The sequence below is a fragment of the Alexandromys fortis genome, unplaced genomic scaffold (assembly GCF_014885135.2).
Source record: "Alexandromys fortis isolate MF-2015 unplaced genomic scaffold, M_Fortis_MF-2015_v1.1 scaffold_362, whole genome shotgun sequence".
NCBI lineage: Eukaryota > Metazoa > Chordata > Mammalia > Rodentia > Cricetidae > Alexandromys > Alexandromys fortis.
The window spans coordinates 450,518-464,310 of NW_026068272.1; the positions used below are offsets into that span (position 1 = coordinate 450,518).

At 40.6% G+C, this 13,793-nt stretch overlaps 1 protein-coding gene across 1 annotated transcript in view; it reads left to right on the forward strand.

The window, feature by feature from the left end:
• Babam2 (BRISC and BRCA1 A complex member 2) overlaps positions 1–13,793 on the forward strand; it is a 313,631-nt gene that overhangs the window by 144,728 nt on the left and 155,110 nt on the right. The window contains exon 6 of the mRNA XM_050132036.1: positions 1,439–1,513. Coding sequence (XP_049987993.1) covers positions 1,439–1,513 — 75 coding nt within the window. The remainder of the gene's footprint in view (positions 1–1,438; positions 1,514–13,793) is intronic.

The window sequence follows — 13,793 nt, forward strand, 5'->3', positions numbered from 1 at the left end:
CTCTCTCCATACTGGGCTTTGGTTTGGCTTTAGCTTGCGCAGGTCTTGTGCTTGCTGTTACAGCCACTATAAATTCATATGTGCCACTGCTCTGGTGTATCCGGAAGACACTGTTTCTATGTAATCATTTACCACTCAGCTTTTTATACTCCTTCTGTCTCTTCTGAAATGATCTATGAACCTAGGAGGAAGGGATTATGATATAGATGTCCTGTTTAGGGATGGGTATTCTAAAAATCTTTTATTCTCTGTACCTTGACCAGTTGTGGGTCTCTTGTTACTTACCATTTTTATAAATACAAGCTTCTCTGATGAGAGATGAAAGGTGCATTAATCTGTGTTTCTAATCCAAGTGAATGGCTAGAGCAAGCGCCATTCTCTGAAGCCGTTTCAGATCATCTGTGGTTTTGTTGTTGTTTGTTGTGTCAAACATGTTGTATTGGAATTCATTGTGTCAAAATCCCAAACCACGCTGTATGCTCGCAGTGAGAGAGGGCGGAAGACTCAGGACCCTACCAGCTTAGCCAGCAGCTTTGTTGCCTTTGCATAGGTCCTTGGAACCCCTCGGTCAAAGTAGAAAAAGACAAGATCTGAGTAAATTGGAAGTGTGGGGTCATGGGAGATAGTAGAAGGGGAGATGAAAGGAAGGGAGTGGAGTGGAGAAAAATGTATAGCACAATAAAAAACAATAGAAAAAAAGAAAGAAAAAGGACTTACCTTTTTTTTTTTTTTTTTAACCAGGGCATGAGGCCCTGGCAAAACACACACACACACACACACACACACACACACACACACACACACACACAGGAATTAATTAATTAATTAGAGTTATTATTTGTAGATTAAGTGTTTTAAATTTCTAATTCTATGTATCTTTCTCATGTGGATTATAGAGGAAAGTACGGAAATCATTAGTTGATAATAATACTAATGAACTTTCCAAAGTTTGCAAACTTATCTGGATTTACATTGATGTATTGCTTTACTTGAGTGGGTTTTGTCTTTGTATGGACTTCCATATGTAACAGCTATAACGGCTATCTGCATACATGATGATAAGTTATGGAATCAGTGAGGTGGTATGTGTGCTTAGTAAAGCAATGAGTCTAAGGGCTGGGTTGGTCTCTTCCTGTTTCAGGCTTTTGAAAAATTATATTAATTCGTGTATTCTTTTCACAGTTTTAAAAAATGCAATACTACTTTAAAATTTTATCATGCAATAAAATGCAGACTTCTGACATTGAAACTGTGCTCTTTTAATAGTTCAAGAATTCTTTTTAATCATCCTTTACTTTCCCACCTTACTTTTCTGCCCTATGTTAGGAAACCCTAATTGCTGTTGTCTGCATATTGAAATAGTTGAGATTTTTTTTTCTTGGTTGTAATTGTTACTTCTCATCTTGTTTTATATTTTAATCTTTTTTTCCCCCTGCAGACTGGTGAATTTTCAGCTCGTTTCCTATTGAAGTTACCAGTAGATTTCAGCAACATTCCCACATACCTTCTCAAGGTAAAAATATACAATTATCAGTAAGAGAATACAAATCAAACTTTAATTATTTAGCTCAATATTTGTATAACTGGTTTGTTCACTTTTTGTTCTAATGATGAGTTTTGATGCTTATTGCAGGAATTCTGTTTCTGTCACTAAAGCACTAACCTTAAAAGTTGTTTATGTATGAGGGTTTTTTTTTTCTTTGCAAGGTGGTTATGTAGTAGTAGTATAAATAAATTACACTCAGGAAAATCATTTCACCTAGTAATCTTACTGGGATGAAAGACTCATAGAACTTGTCCAAGGCATCCTGCATATTGAACATGTTCACAAAAGGGCATTTCATCTTCTTTATGTCCACAGTTGAACTCAGGCACCTTCCAAGTTGGGGCTGTTCCAGAGATTCATCAGTATATATGGTGTTCCCTAAAATGTGATAGACGCCTTGGGAACTACTATTTGGGAAGGGGTGCATGCCCCGCAGAGATGGGGTGGGCTCCAAAGGACTAGTTTGTGACTAGTGAAAGGAGCCACACAGATCAAAGAACAGGTTCTGAGAAGGAAACACCGAGCCAGAGGCCCCGGTTCAGCTCCAATGAGGATTTGGCTGACTGCCCTCCACTCAGTTTCATCTTAGGAAATGTCCACCTTCTTCATTTGATGTTGTTTAGAGAGTGGATCGTATTTATAACTGTTGAGGGGAGAAACAAAACCCATGTACAAGTCTCCCCACACATTATAGAAATCAGGAACATCAGCCAGGACCCTTGAGAATGGCTGGAAGCATATCAGCTGGAACAATAAAGAGACTGGGAAGGCTAGGCGGTGGTGACACGCGACTGTAATCCTAGAGTAGGTGGCAGAGACAGGCAGATCCCTATGAGTTCACGTCAGCCTGGTCTATATAGTGAGCTCCTGGACAGCCAAAGGCTGTATACTGAGACTGTCACAAATAAGAAAACAAACAACTAGGAAACTTTTTGTTTGTTTTTTCTTTGTAACATTTTATTTCCTTTTTTCTTTTTGCGATTATAACGTGATTACAATATTTCCCGTTCCCATTTCTTCCTCCACACCCTGTCATCTACCCCTCCCCACTCTCCTTCAAATTTACTGCCTTTAAGAAAATTGTTATTGTATGCATATATGTATAAACATATATATATATATATTCCCAAATATAACCCGTTTGATCCATATAATAGTACTTGTATGCATGTTTTCAGGGCTGACCGTCAGTTGATGCCCTCTTCTCTGGAGAAGGCCATCTTTCTTGTTCCCAACTTTCCTCAGTTGCCTATAGTTCTTTGTGTAGTTTTGAAGCCTCATGACATTTTGTCTCCTGGTAGTATCAGAAGCTACACCACAAAAATCTTTTCTGATTTTTGAGACAGGGTTTCATTGCATAATACTAGCTGCCCTGGCAATCAATATGTATAGATCAGACTTGCTTTGAACTCAAGAGAAATCTACCTGCCTCTGATTCCAAAGTCCTGAGATTAAATGTGTATGATGCCACACCTAAGTACTCATTCTCTCTATGAGGGGAAAATTATTTTATTTTCCTCTAAATAAATATGGGATTTTTCTTTGGTGGAAGATAAACTTTTTAGTTCTCAGTGGACTAGTTTTCTCTTAGTATCTAGTTGTGAAGTTCAAATGAAACTGGAGGTCAGTGGTTTGTCAGTCTCTCTAGAACCTTTGGTCGGGCCTGGACCTATTAGATCCATGATTACTGTGTATAATTAATTTGGTTCCAGCAATCATTATGCTCTCTTGTTATAGCAGGAAGTCTCCTTGGGAACCTGTGTATACTGCGGTGTCCTCCTTCAGTTTTTGCAGCTAAAACTCCCTGTCAGCTCCTTTAGAACCAAATCCAGCAGTATATATGGTCCGTTATTCCTATAATCATGTGAATCCCCACTTAGTGACTGTGCATTTGCTCTGATGTGGGCCTGGTCCTTTGAGGAGGCTTTCTGAGTGACTGTTGTCTGTGCACATATCCTGAAGGCGCAGCTCACAGCCAGTGTTTTCCTCCGCAGGAATAAGTGCCCACATTTCTGTTTTCTGTTTGGATTAGTCTCACTTGTGCTTTGCCTCTGTTTGCCTACCAGCCAGATAAGAGAAAGGTGGAACTTATTAGCCAAAATAGTGAAGTGCTTTTTGTTTTTCGTCCTCAAATTACTCTGAAGTAATTTGTGTGCTATAGATAAAATGTCTGCATGTCCACACTAATGTCATTTTGGATCTTTAGTTTATGGCAAAAAAGTCAAACAAGAATAAAACAGGAAAAATTTGTGCAACCCAAACCACAGCAAAACAATGACATGAAAGCACATGTACAGCAAGCAAGCAAACAAACAAGGCCAGTCCCTGTTGTGGTGCAGAGTACATGTTGGGGGCTTTAAGATCGGTTGTATCACAACCTTCAGACATTTGGCTATGCTTTTAAAGAGGAGATTTATTTATTTTACTTTATATGTAAAAATATGCCTGGTGCCCATAGAGGTCAGAAGAGGGCATTGGATCCCCTGGAACTGGAGTTAGGGATAAGTGTGAACTACCATGTGAATGCTAGGAGTCAGACCCGGGTCCTCTTCAAGAGCAGCCAGGGCTCTTACCAACTGAGCCATCTCTCCAGCCTCTTGCCGTGCCCTTTGGAGAACATTTGCATTACATGTTGCTTGTATTTGGATATGCTCCACTGTCTTAGTTAGGGTTTCTGTTTCTGTGAAGAGACACCATGACCACAGCAACTCTTATAAAGGAAAACATTTAATTGGGGCTGGTTTACAGTTTCAGAGATTTAGTCCATCATCATCATGGCGAGAAGCTTAGCAGCATATAGGTAGACATGCTGCTAGAGTAAGAGCTGAGAGTTCTCCATCTTGATCCATGGGCAACAGGAAGTGAACTGTATTCCACAGTGGACCTAATCTGAGCATATAAAACCTCTAAGACTGCCTCTATAGTGACACACTTCCTCCAACAAGGTGACACCTACTCCGACAGAGCCATACCTCCTAATAGTGCCGTCTCTATGGATCAAACATTCAAGCACATGAGTCTGTGGGGGGCCTTACCTATTCAAACTACCATACCCACCTAATTTCTAGATCTGTAACTGTTCCTGTCGGTATGAAAATAAAGTTAACTCCTTGGTTAGGGTATGCTTTGTCATGATCAAAGCAGTTCACTTCACTTTGCCTAGCAGTTGGGTGGTGAAGCAGATCTTATAAATATTGAGATTGCATGGGTTTTGTTGTAACACCCTGCTAATTCGCTGCAATGAGCCTCATTGCATTGGGTAACTTACCATCTATTCTTAAAGTTCTTATTACTAATTATACCAAGTGTACTTACTAATAACTCTTTGATGTTAGGATGAGCAATTTAATAAATGTTCAGTGATTTGATTTTACTTTATAAGTGGATAAGATTCTTAAAATGAAGCCTAACTTCTAGTCCTGAACTTTACTTTTGGTTGAGCTAAGTCAAAGACTTAGATAGATAAATTACTTATATGAAAACTCAGTCAGTAGAAAAATAATTTTCCAGTCACTACTCTTTATTTCCAGGTGATAGAAATTCAGCACAAACTCATGGAAACCAAAGGGGCAATGTAAAGTGATTCTGCTTCTGTAGTGCATCACACAGCAGCAAAACTGACCCTGTGCTTCGTAGGCTCTAGATCAAGAAGACTGACCTTTCCAAGTGCGCTCCTCTTGCGCTCACTTCCATACCCCACCTGGTGTCTCCTAGAACAGCTGGGAGGGCCCAAGTGTGATTATTCACTACGATACTTAAGCAAAGAGAGGGCATTTTGTAATTATGTAATTATGTTGACCATGCAGAGCCTCAGGTTCTGTGTCTGATTCCAGGAGTTTAACCAAGCATCGATGAAATATGTGTGAAAAAGTGCACCTCCACTGAATGTGTGCAGGGGCTTGGGGGGGTTGTTATTATTTCATGATGTATATAGCAATTATTTGTAAAACATTTACGTGGCACTAGGTATTTGAAGTCTGTGCTGGATGCACATAGGTTCTGTGCAAATACTATCATTTTCTATGGAGAACCTAAGCACCAGGAGGATTTTGGCATCCATGAGGAGTTAACCAGTCAGCAAGCTAGCCGAGGATGACCAGTCTCTTTTTTATAGGAGATCTGGGATCATTAGAAGACACGGTTCTCAATTCTGGTGGAGTGAAGACTGCCTTCTATATTCCCATCTTTATTCTTTGTTCTGTGAAATACTAAACCTTACAATATATGCTAAGAACATGCTGTCTTTTTTTCTTCTGTTTTCCTAAAAAACATACTCTGTGTTGAGAGAAAAAATTCTAATTTTTCCACTAAATTTTTTATCATCTGAATAAGAAATACTCAAAAACTACAAATATAATACTTTTGAGGGAGGAAAGAAGTTTGTTGACATGATATGTATGAATATTTGAATTGGTTTTTTAAATTAATGAGCCAGATTTATACAGACTATACCAAAGCTAAAGTCCTATTGGTGGTTATATTGAATAGGAATACATTGGACGCTGTCAAATGTCGTTGTACTGGAAGGTGAAGTAGCAATTACTTCCTGGCTGGTAGTGTGTCTTGTTCCTCTTCTGCTGTGGTGAGACACCTCAGCCTAAAGCAGTTTGTGGGGAGAGGGTTTATTTGGCATCCGTTTGCTGAATCATATAATCTGTTGAGGGAAGCCAAGTTCAAAATCAAGCAGGGCAGGACCCCGGAGGCAGGAGCTGATGCAGAGCCCATGGAGGGTGCTGCTTACTGACCTATTCCTCATGGCTTGCTCGTTCTGCTTTCTTATAGAACCCAGGACCTCCAGCTTAGGGGTAGCCCCACCCACAATAGGTTGGGCCCTCCCCATCAAATACTAATTACAAAAATGCTTTACAGGCTTATCTGCTTATAGCCCAATCTTCTGAAAATATTTTCTCTAGTGAGGCTTCCTCTTCTCTGATGACTCTAGTTTATGTCAAGTTGACATTATACTAGCCAGCTCATAGTGCATATGATTAACATAGCCTTGCAAAAAATATCAGCAGCAACTTTTTCTTGGATAAGAAAATGTCACATTGTTCATGCAGTCTTCATAGTTCCAGAGTGTCCCTCCACAGGATATGGTCAGGTTATAGCCTAGACCAGGCCGGAAGCAGAGCTCAAATCTGTTTCCTGGGACCGAAGTACACGAACTTCTGGTTTCTGCTTTATTTTATTTGACACAGTGAGACTGTTCATCCCAATGGAATGTTTACTGCAATTCTATTCCCCTATAGACTCTGAATGCTGACACCATAAAAATGATTGCTGGTGAAAAAAGCCAAATCGTTCATCTTTCAGGAGACGAGGCGGTCATCTTTCTTCTGAAGCCACCCACTGTGGCTGTCTGATCAGTCAGGGCACACAGTATAAAGCACAGTCACTCTGCCAAGTAGAGACAGCAGCAATGAAGGTGAGCCTAGCAAGATATGTTTGGGAGCTCTAGACAGGCAGAGTTACAGGGCATGCCCAGATTGCTAGCATACAGTGGTTCAAACAGCTAGCTAATAGGAAGGCAGCGCTGCAGCGTCCCTGTTGCTGGGATTGTCTGGTTGATACAGGAGCAGCTTCCTCAGCCTGACCGTGGTTACTAGGTTAGGCATTTGCCACCAGCCTACTTTCAGTCAAACCTGGCTCAGCAGATGCTCGCAGGGCCAGGAAGGTACTGGGGAGAGTGGCTCTGACTGAATGTCGTGTAGTAGGACATCGTGAGAACAGTCATGAGCCTGCAAGCCTGTGCTTCATCTAGCGCGGCAGCTGCTGTTCAGCTCGAGTTGTTTTCCTCATGACAGTAGAGCCTGGCATGCCAGATATGCAGATGTTTGTAGAAGGAGCCCAGAAGCTCAGGGCTCTCATTTTTTGAATGTGAAAATGCCTACCTTTTAAGTGATGGCAAAGATAAGTATTTTTGCTCTGATTTATATATTTTGTGTGTGTATATATAGGTACATGCATGTGTGTGTGCATGTGTGTGTTTGTGTTCATGTCAAGGCATATGTGTGGAGGTCAGAGAACAACTTGTAGAAGTCATTTCTCTCCTTCTAACATCTGGGTTCCTGGGATTGAACTCAGGTCGTCAGGCTTGTTGGCAATCACCTTCAACCATTGTGCCATTTTACTAGTCAGATAGATATTTTTTAAAAACTGGGACAGGCCAAAACAAGAGTATCTCTTCATGTTGATCACGACCCATGGATTGTGATAACCTAGGGGCAATGGAAAACTGTTTCTCCCTTTCTGTGATTCATATGTTCAGTTTGTTATTATGGTTGATCTTACTGTGATGTAATGACCCAAAGATGAGGGATTTTGAACTTGGGTTTTAGTCAGTGTCTGAGCCCCACAGTGTCCCATGCTCCCATAAGCTCAGCATTGGAACCTTCCAGATGAGTAGGGTATGACTTTGGTGTGTGTTCTATGAAGAATACTTGAGTCTTGATTTAGACTCAGAATAACACCTCTACACACTAAAAATTCCAGCATTATTCATCATCCTCAGGTACCTCATAATATAGTTGACCATACAGCTAATAGACATTCACCAGAAATAACCAAGTTCCAATCGGGATCCTACATATATAGTTGACTTAAAAATGCAGTGATGGTATGGAAATAGCACAGAGAAACCCATTAATCTGTAAATTAATATTGGTTGACAATTATAATAAAAATAAGAAAAACGTAGGGGCTGTTATGCATAGTAGTTGGAAAACTTAGGACCAGGGGCTTGAGAAGAGGCAAGGGACACCTCAGTGTAGTTGAGTTTATCCAGTTGGTGTATGAGTGTGGGGACACATTTGGTTTGGGGAGTAGGTAATAATCTAGATTATAAGAGAGTTTCTGAAAAAAGACTAGTGAGGAATGATGCCAGAAAGATGAGTTTAACACCCTGATATTGGGAGGTTGTTTCAGGGCTCGTTAAAAAGGTGGTCTTCATCCTTATACTGAGTTAGCATGGAGCAGCTTCTGGTTTTATTTTTTTGGCCCCATTCCCTCCCGTGTCTGGTCCCCTTGAGTGTCGCTGCTAGCACCATCTATAACAGTGGTGGCTTCTTGTTGGGAGCTCCAAGCGGCTACTCTCATGTGTAGTGCTGTTTTCATGGCTCCTTCATGTGAGTTTTTAGTCGGAAACAGGCGACTTTCCCCACTGTCCTGCCAGGACTCTCTCTGAGCAGTGGTGCCACCTTGCTTATGTTCTCTTCCAAGCCCAGGAGCCTGTTCTCTTTCAACTTTTCCCTGAAGAATTTGCTTATTTCATTTAAGAATAATCAGACGCTCAGAGGTATTCAAGTTGGCAACAAGAGGAAAGGCCCTAGAACAGTGGTTCTCAACCTTCCTAATGTTTGATACAGTTAAATACAACTGTTTAATACAGTTCCTCATGTTGCGGTGACTCCTGACCATAAAATTATTTTTGTTGCTACTTCATAATTGTAATTTTGTTACTGTTATGAATTGTAATGTAAATATCTGATATACAGGATATCTGATACATGACCCCTGTGAAAGGGACGTGACCCACAGGCTGAGAACCACTGCTCTAAGAGGTCAGTGTGGAGAAGAGGGATAATGGAGCCAAAGCAAGCATTTCGAAAGAGGAGATTAGCCTGAAACAGTAAGCAAACCAAGTCTGCGCTTAGAAGGTCCAGCTGAGAACTGTGTGTGGTAGAAGGACAGAGGGCCCAGAACTCTAACCTAAAGTTTTCAAACTGTCTGTGAAGAAGAGAATAGCCAGATGCTGTTGAATGAACAGCTGGTGACTAAAGACACACCTAACTTAGCCAGGAGCCCATGGGGAGAACTCAGTGGTTAGGGTAGGCTTGGTGTTAGTGAGCGTTTGACTGCTTAGGGAATACATTCACTCAGCATTTTAACAGAGTCAACTGTGGAAATGAGATGGAAGCTGGAACTGAAGAGCCCAAGTAAAGCAACTGGGCATCACTGAAACAATAGCCCCTATGCCGAATAATCAGAGAAGGCTTTTGTTTGGGGACCTAAGTAGACAGAGCTTTTTTTGTCTTTAGCATCCTTGATTGAGTGAGTCTTTAGGAAGAACACACTGTTTCTGTTGGCAGTTTTGCTTTATCTGTTGTGTTGACGTTTCCTTACAGTCAGTCAGGAGCAAAGACATACTATTCCAGGACGAGGGCTTTGTTCCCTGTGCATGTCGGTTTACGTGTTCTCTGTTTCTACGTTTCCTAGTGCCTCAGCTCTTTCCTCTGAGACCTCTTAATTGTGAAGGTCAATGAAGGCTGGAGATCAGCATCCTATAGATTTTATAGGTTCTATCTAAAGTGAAGGCTTTTCTCTAAAGGAATTGTTTAAATTCATCATATACGTGAATGTGGCAATCTTACCGATAGCCTGCCTTTGAAAAGTTTACAGCTATGTTAGTGGAAAACATCCATTTCTTTCATATAATTAGGAGAAATAGATGATGGCATGTTTGAAAGTATATGTGTGACGGTCACATGTGCCTTGCTGTCAAGAATTAGCTTTTAATAAATTGGTAGAGCTTTGAAATGTCTCATTTTCCTGGCCTTTTCTTAGGATTGATGTAGGGGTGTGCTTTGTTCTCCCTGAAGAAGAGAATGAGGTTGCTTAATGACCCTGGGATTTAGGAGGACAGACATGAATTCTTGCATTGTCCTCTACAACTCACAGACTCTTGAAAGTCCATTTAGCTTTAACAAATTTCCAGGAAGGAAATGGATAATTTCTCCCAAATATTTCCTTTCTTTAAAATTCAGAAGCTTGTTAGGGTGGTGCTACTGATTACTATTATTTCTCAGTATCAAATTGCAAAGCTCCCAACCCCATTCATTCATCCTAAAAGTTTACATGTGTATAAACTTAAAGGCAGACCTTACAGTTTTTTTCTGTATGTCATATAGTTAAATGATGCCTCTGAATCTGAGACCTTTTACTTTTTTTTTTTATTCTATAAAGTCACATGTAATACATAGCCTTTCGAAAGACTGCTTTAACTCATTCTTGTGCAATCTGGCTTTAAAGAAAGCGGTTGTCTGGTCCTTGAAAGAGAATTATGAATTCACAGGGAGCCCTCATCTTCTTATCTCAAGGGAAATAGTTTCTGTCTGATCAAATAGGAGGGCACATACTTTTCTAAAAACAGGAATGTGTACCCAGAAGACAGCACCATGAAAGAAGCATGCTGTTTATTCCAGTAACAAGCCTGATTTATCCTTGCTAACTCTCAGCCAAAATTTGCATTTGGGACTCAATCATGCAGGAACAGTGAGATGGGCTGAACATTTACTCTGCTGGGAAATGTCAGCTGTTTCTTCATTAAGTATGGGACTTGTGACTTTCCGTTCACTGTCCTCGTCACACCTCTCCAATCTAGAGAGAGAAGTGAGGCTTGGAGAACAATTCCCTCTAGCTGAGGGCCAGCCATCTCTAAAGGGCACGATAGTAAAATTTTAGACTGATGTGCCATATGGTTTCTGTCACAACTACTCTGCTGTCATGGTATGAAAGCAGTCGCATGCAGTATGTAAATGAGTGAGTATGGCTGGGCTCCAATAAAACTTTATTTTCAAAAGCAGGCCTTGGGTTGGATTGTGCCCATGGGCAGTAGTTTGCTCATCTTCTAGCTTATGGAAGTGGGTATGTCTTTACAAAGGTATCTGGTACGTTGTGCATAAATAAATAAATGGCTGTGTCTTGATGAGCATGAGTGGTTGAGTTACTAGTCTTTCTGAAAGAGACCCCTGAAAGCGATCTGGACCCCTCTGTGCTGGAACCATTTCTGCCGTGGCCTTGATCTTGGATCTCCTGGCCGCTGGGATCATAAGAAATAACCTGCTTGGTTTTCTGCTGTCTAATTACATAGTATTTTGTTACAGTAATCAGAATTAAGATACTAGACATGCAACACAGGATTATTGGGAATGTCAAGGCAGCTTTTTAGCAACTTTCCTGTTATAAATATGAATTTGAATATCTTCGAAGGCCCATGTATTGAATGTTTGGGGTACAGTCCCTAAAGGTGGCCCTAGCAGGAGCTCCCTAGGTCATTAGAAACACATCCTGAGAGGGGACTGTGGACCCTGGTCTCCTCCTCATCTTCTCTATTTTGCTTCTTGTTTGTGAGGTGAGTAGTTTCATTCTATAATGTGTTTTTAGCATGATATATTGTCTTGTTATGGGCCAAAAGCAATGGGGGAATTGATTATGAATTGAAATCAATTGCCTTGTCTCACAGTCTGAAGATGCAGCCCACTGTGGCAGAGGAAGTGTGGCCGCAGGAGCAGGAGGCAGCTGGCCACTTGCATCTGCAGTCTGGAAGCACAGAGCAATGGCTGCTGGTGCCTACTTCCTTTTATAGTGATATGTATTTTATATTTATAGTGATTAAAGGGGTGAGCCATTACCACCTGGATTTATTTCAGCATTGATTTTGTGTAGCCCAGGGTGGCCTTGAACTCACAGAGATCCATCTGCCTCAGTCTCCCAACTCCTGGGATTAAAGGTGTGTGTCACCACTGCCTGACCTCTAGAGGCTTAACTTTGCCCTTTTGATCTTTATACATAAAACATAAATATTACTATACCCTTTCTTTTTATTCAGTCCTTGACCCTGGCCCGTGGAATAGAGTGGCCCACAATTATTTTGGGTGGGTATTGTCACCTTAGTTAATATAATACAGAAAATCTGTACCCAGAAGTTTCTCTCCTAAATGCTTCTAGTTTCTATCAAATTGGCAACCATTATTAACTATCTGTCTCAGTTAGGGTTTCTACTGCTTTGATAAAACACCATGACCAAAAGCATGTGGGGAGGAAAGAGTTTATTTCATGTTACTATTGTATTAAATCAAGGTAGGAGCTGATGCAGAAGGAATGGGGGAAACACTGCTTACTGACTTGCTTTTCATGGCTTGATCCCCTTGCTTTCTTATTTTTTATAGCACCCGATGCCACCAGCCCAGGGATGGCACTGCCCACACTGAGCTGCACTCTTCTACGTCAATCATCAACCAAGAAAATGCCCCACAAGGCTTGCACATATGCCAGTCTGGTGAGGGCATTTTCTCAGTCGAGGTTCCTTCTTCTCAAATGACTCTAGCTCATCCCAAGTTGACATAAAACTGGCCAACACACCACCATTCTCATGTCTTTTGTTGTAGTGATAGGATGTTAACTAATGTGACTTCTGAGCTTGGAGGAAGTACAGAATAGAAACAATTTGGGTATTATTTAGTTATTTAATGAGTGTTTGTGTTAAATTTATTACTTATTCAAAGTACTACTCTGAAGAAAATATGTCATTTAAAGTAACATAAAATTATTTTACTTCATTTTTCCCTCTTAATTTTCTTCCACCCAGAGTGTAGAACTCAGTAATTCACCCCAAATATCTATGAGACATACTGCAATTCTGACAACAGTGCATTTTCGTATGGAAACTGAAGAGCAGTCCCAAACTGTGAATTTTCTCATTTGGTTTTCTTTGATCTTTTTTTGCAGTTTAATTTCCCTTTTTTGATAGTTGGTTTGTGTTTTGTTTTTAAAATTACAATCATAGAACGTACCATATCTCAAATGATTATCAGTGAACCTGTCTTCAGTCCTGTCTCATAGAAGATGCTAACCCTGCAAGTACACTTTGTTCTGTTACAGAGCGTGTTTCAGTAACACCAATTAGTCCCTACATAATTGGTAAATAGTGGAAGCATGCCAGCATAATGCAAACATTGCTATGGTTTATAGATGAATTTTTGGTACATTAGTGTTTTGACCACTAATTAATAACAACTGAATACAGAATGTACCAATGTGAATGCCATGTGAGCGATATATTAAAGCATTGTGTTTTGCACATAGTGTCCCTTCAACTCCACTTCCCTCTGCTTGGCAATACTCTATTTAAATGCTTTTTGTTTGCTTTCTTCCCATCTCTGTGCAAATGGAACAACCGTACAACAGCGAGCCAGAGCTTTTCTTTAGGGAATCATTGTGTTTTGTCCAAATCTGTTTTTCTACATTTTCCTTTTACTTTCCCTTAGAACTCTGTGATTTCAGTTTTTCTTTCTTTTTTTTTTCAGATAGTAAATGAATTTTCTTTCTTTTTTATTGAGAAAAGGAAAAATAAAGTTTCCGCCTCCTCCCAGCCTCCCATTTCCCTCCCCCTCCTCCTACCCTTCTCCCCTCCCCCACTCCTCTCCCCCTCCCTCTCCAGTCCAAAGAGCAGTCAGGGTTCCCTGCCCTG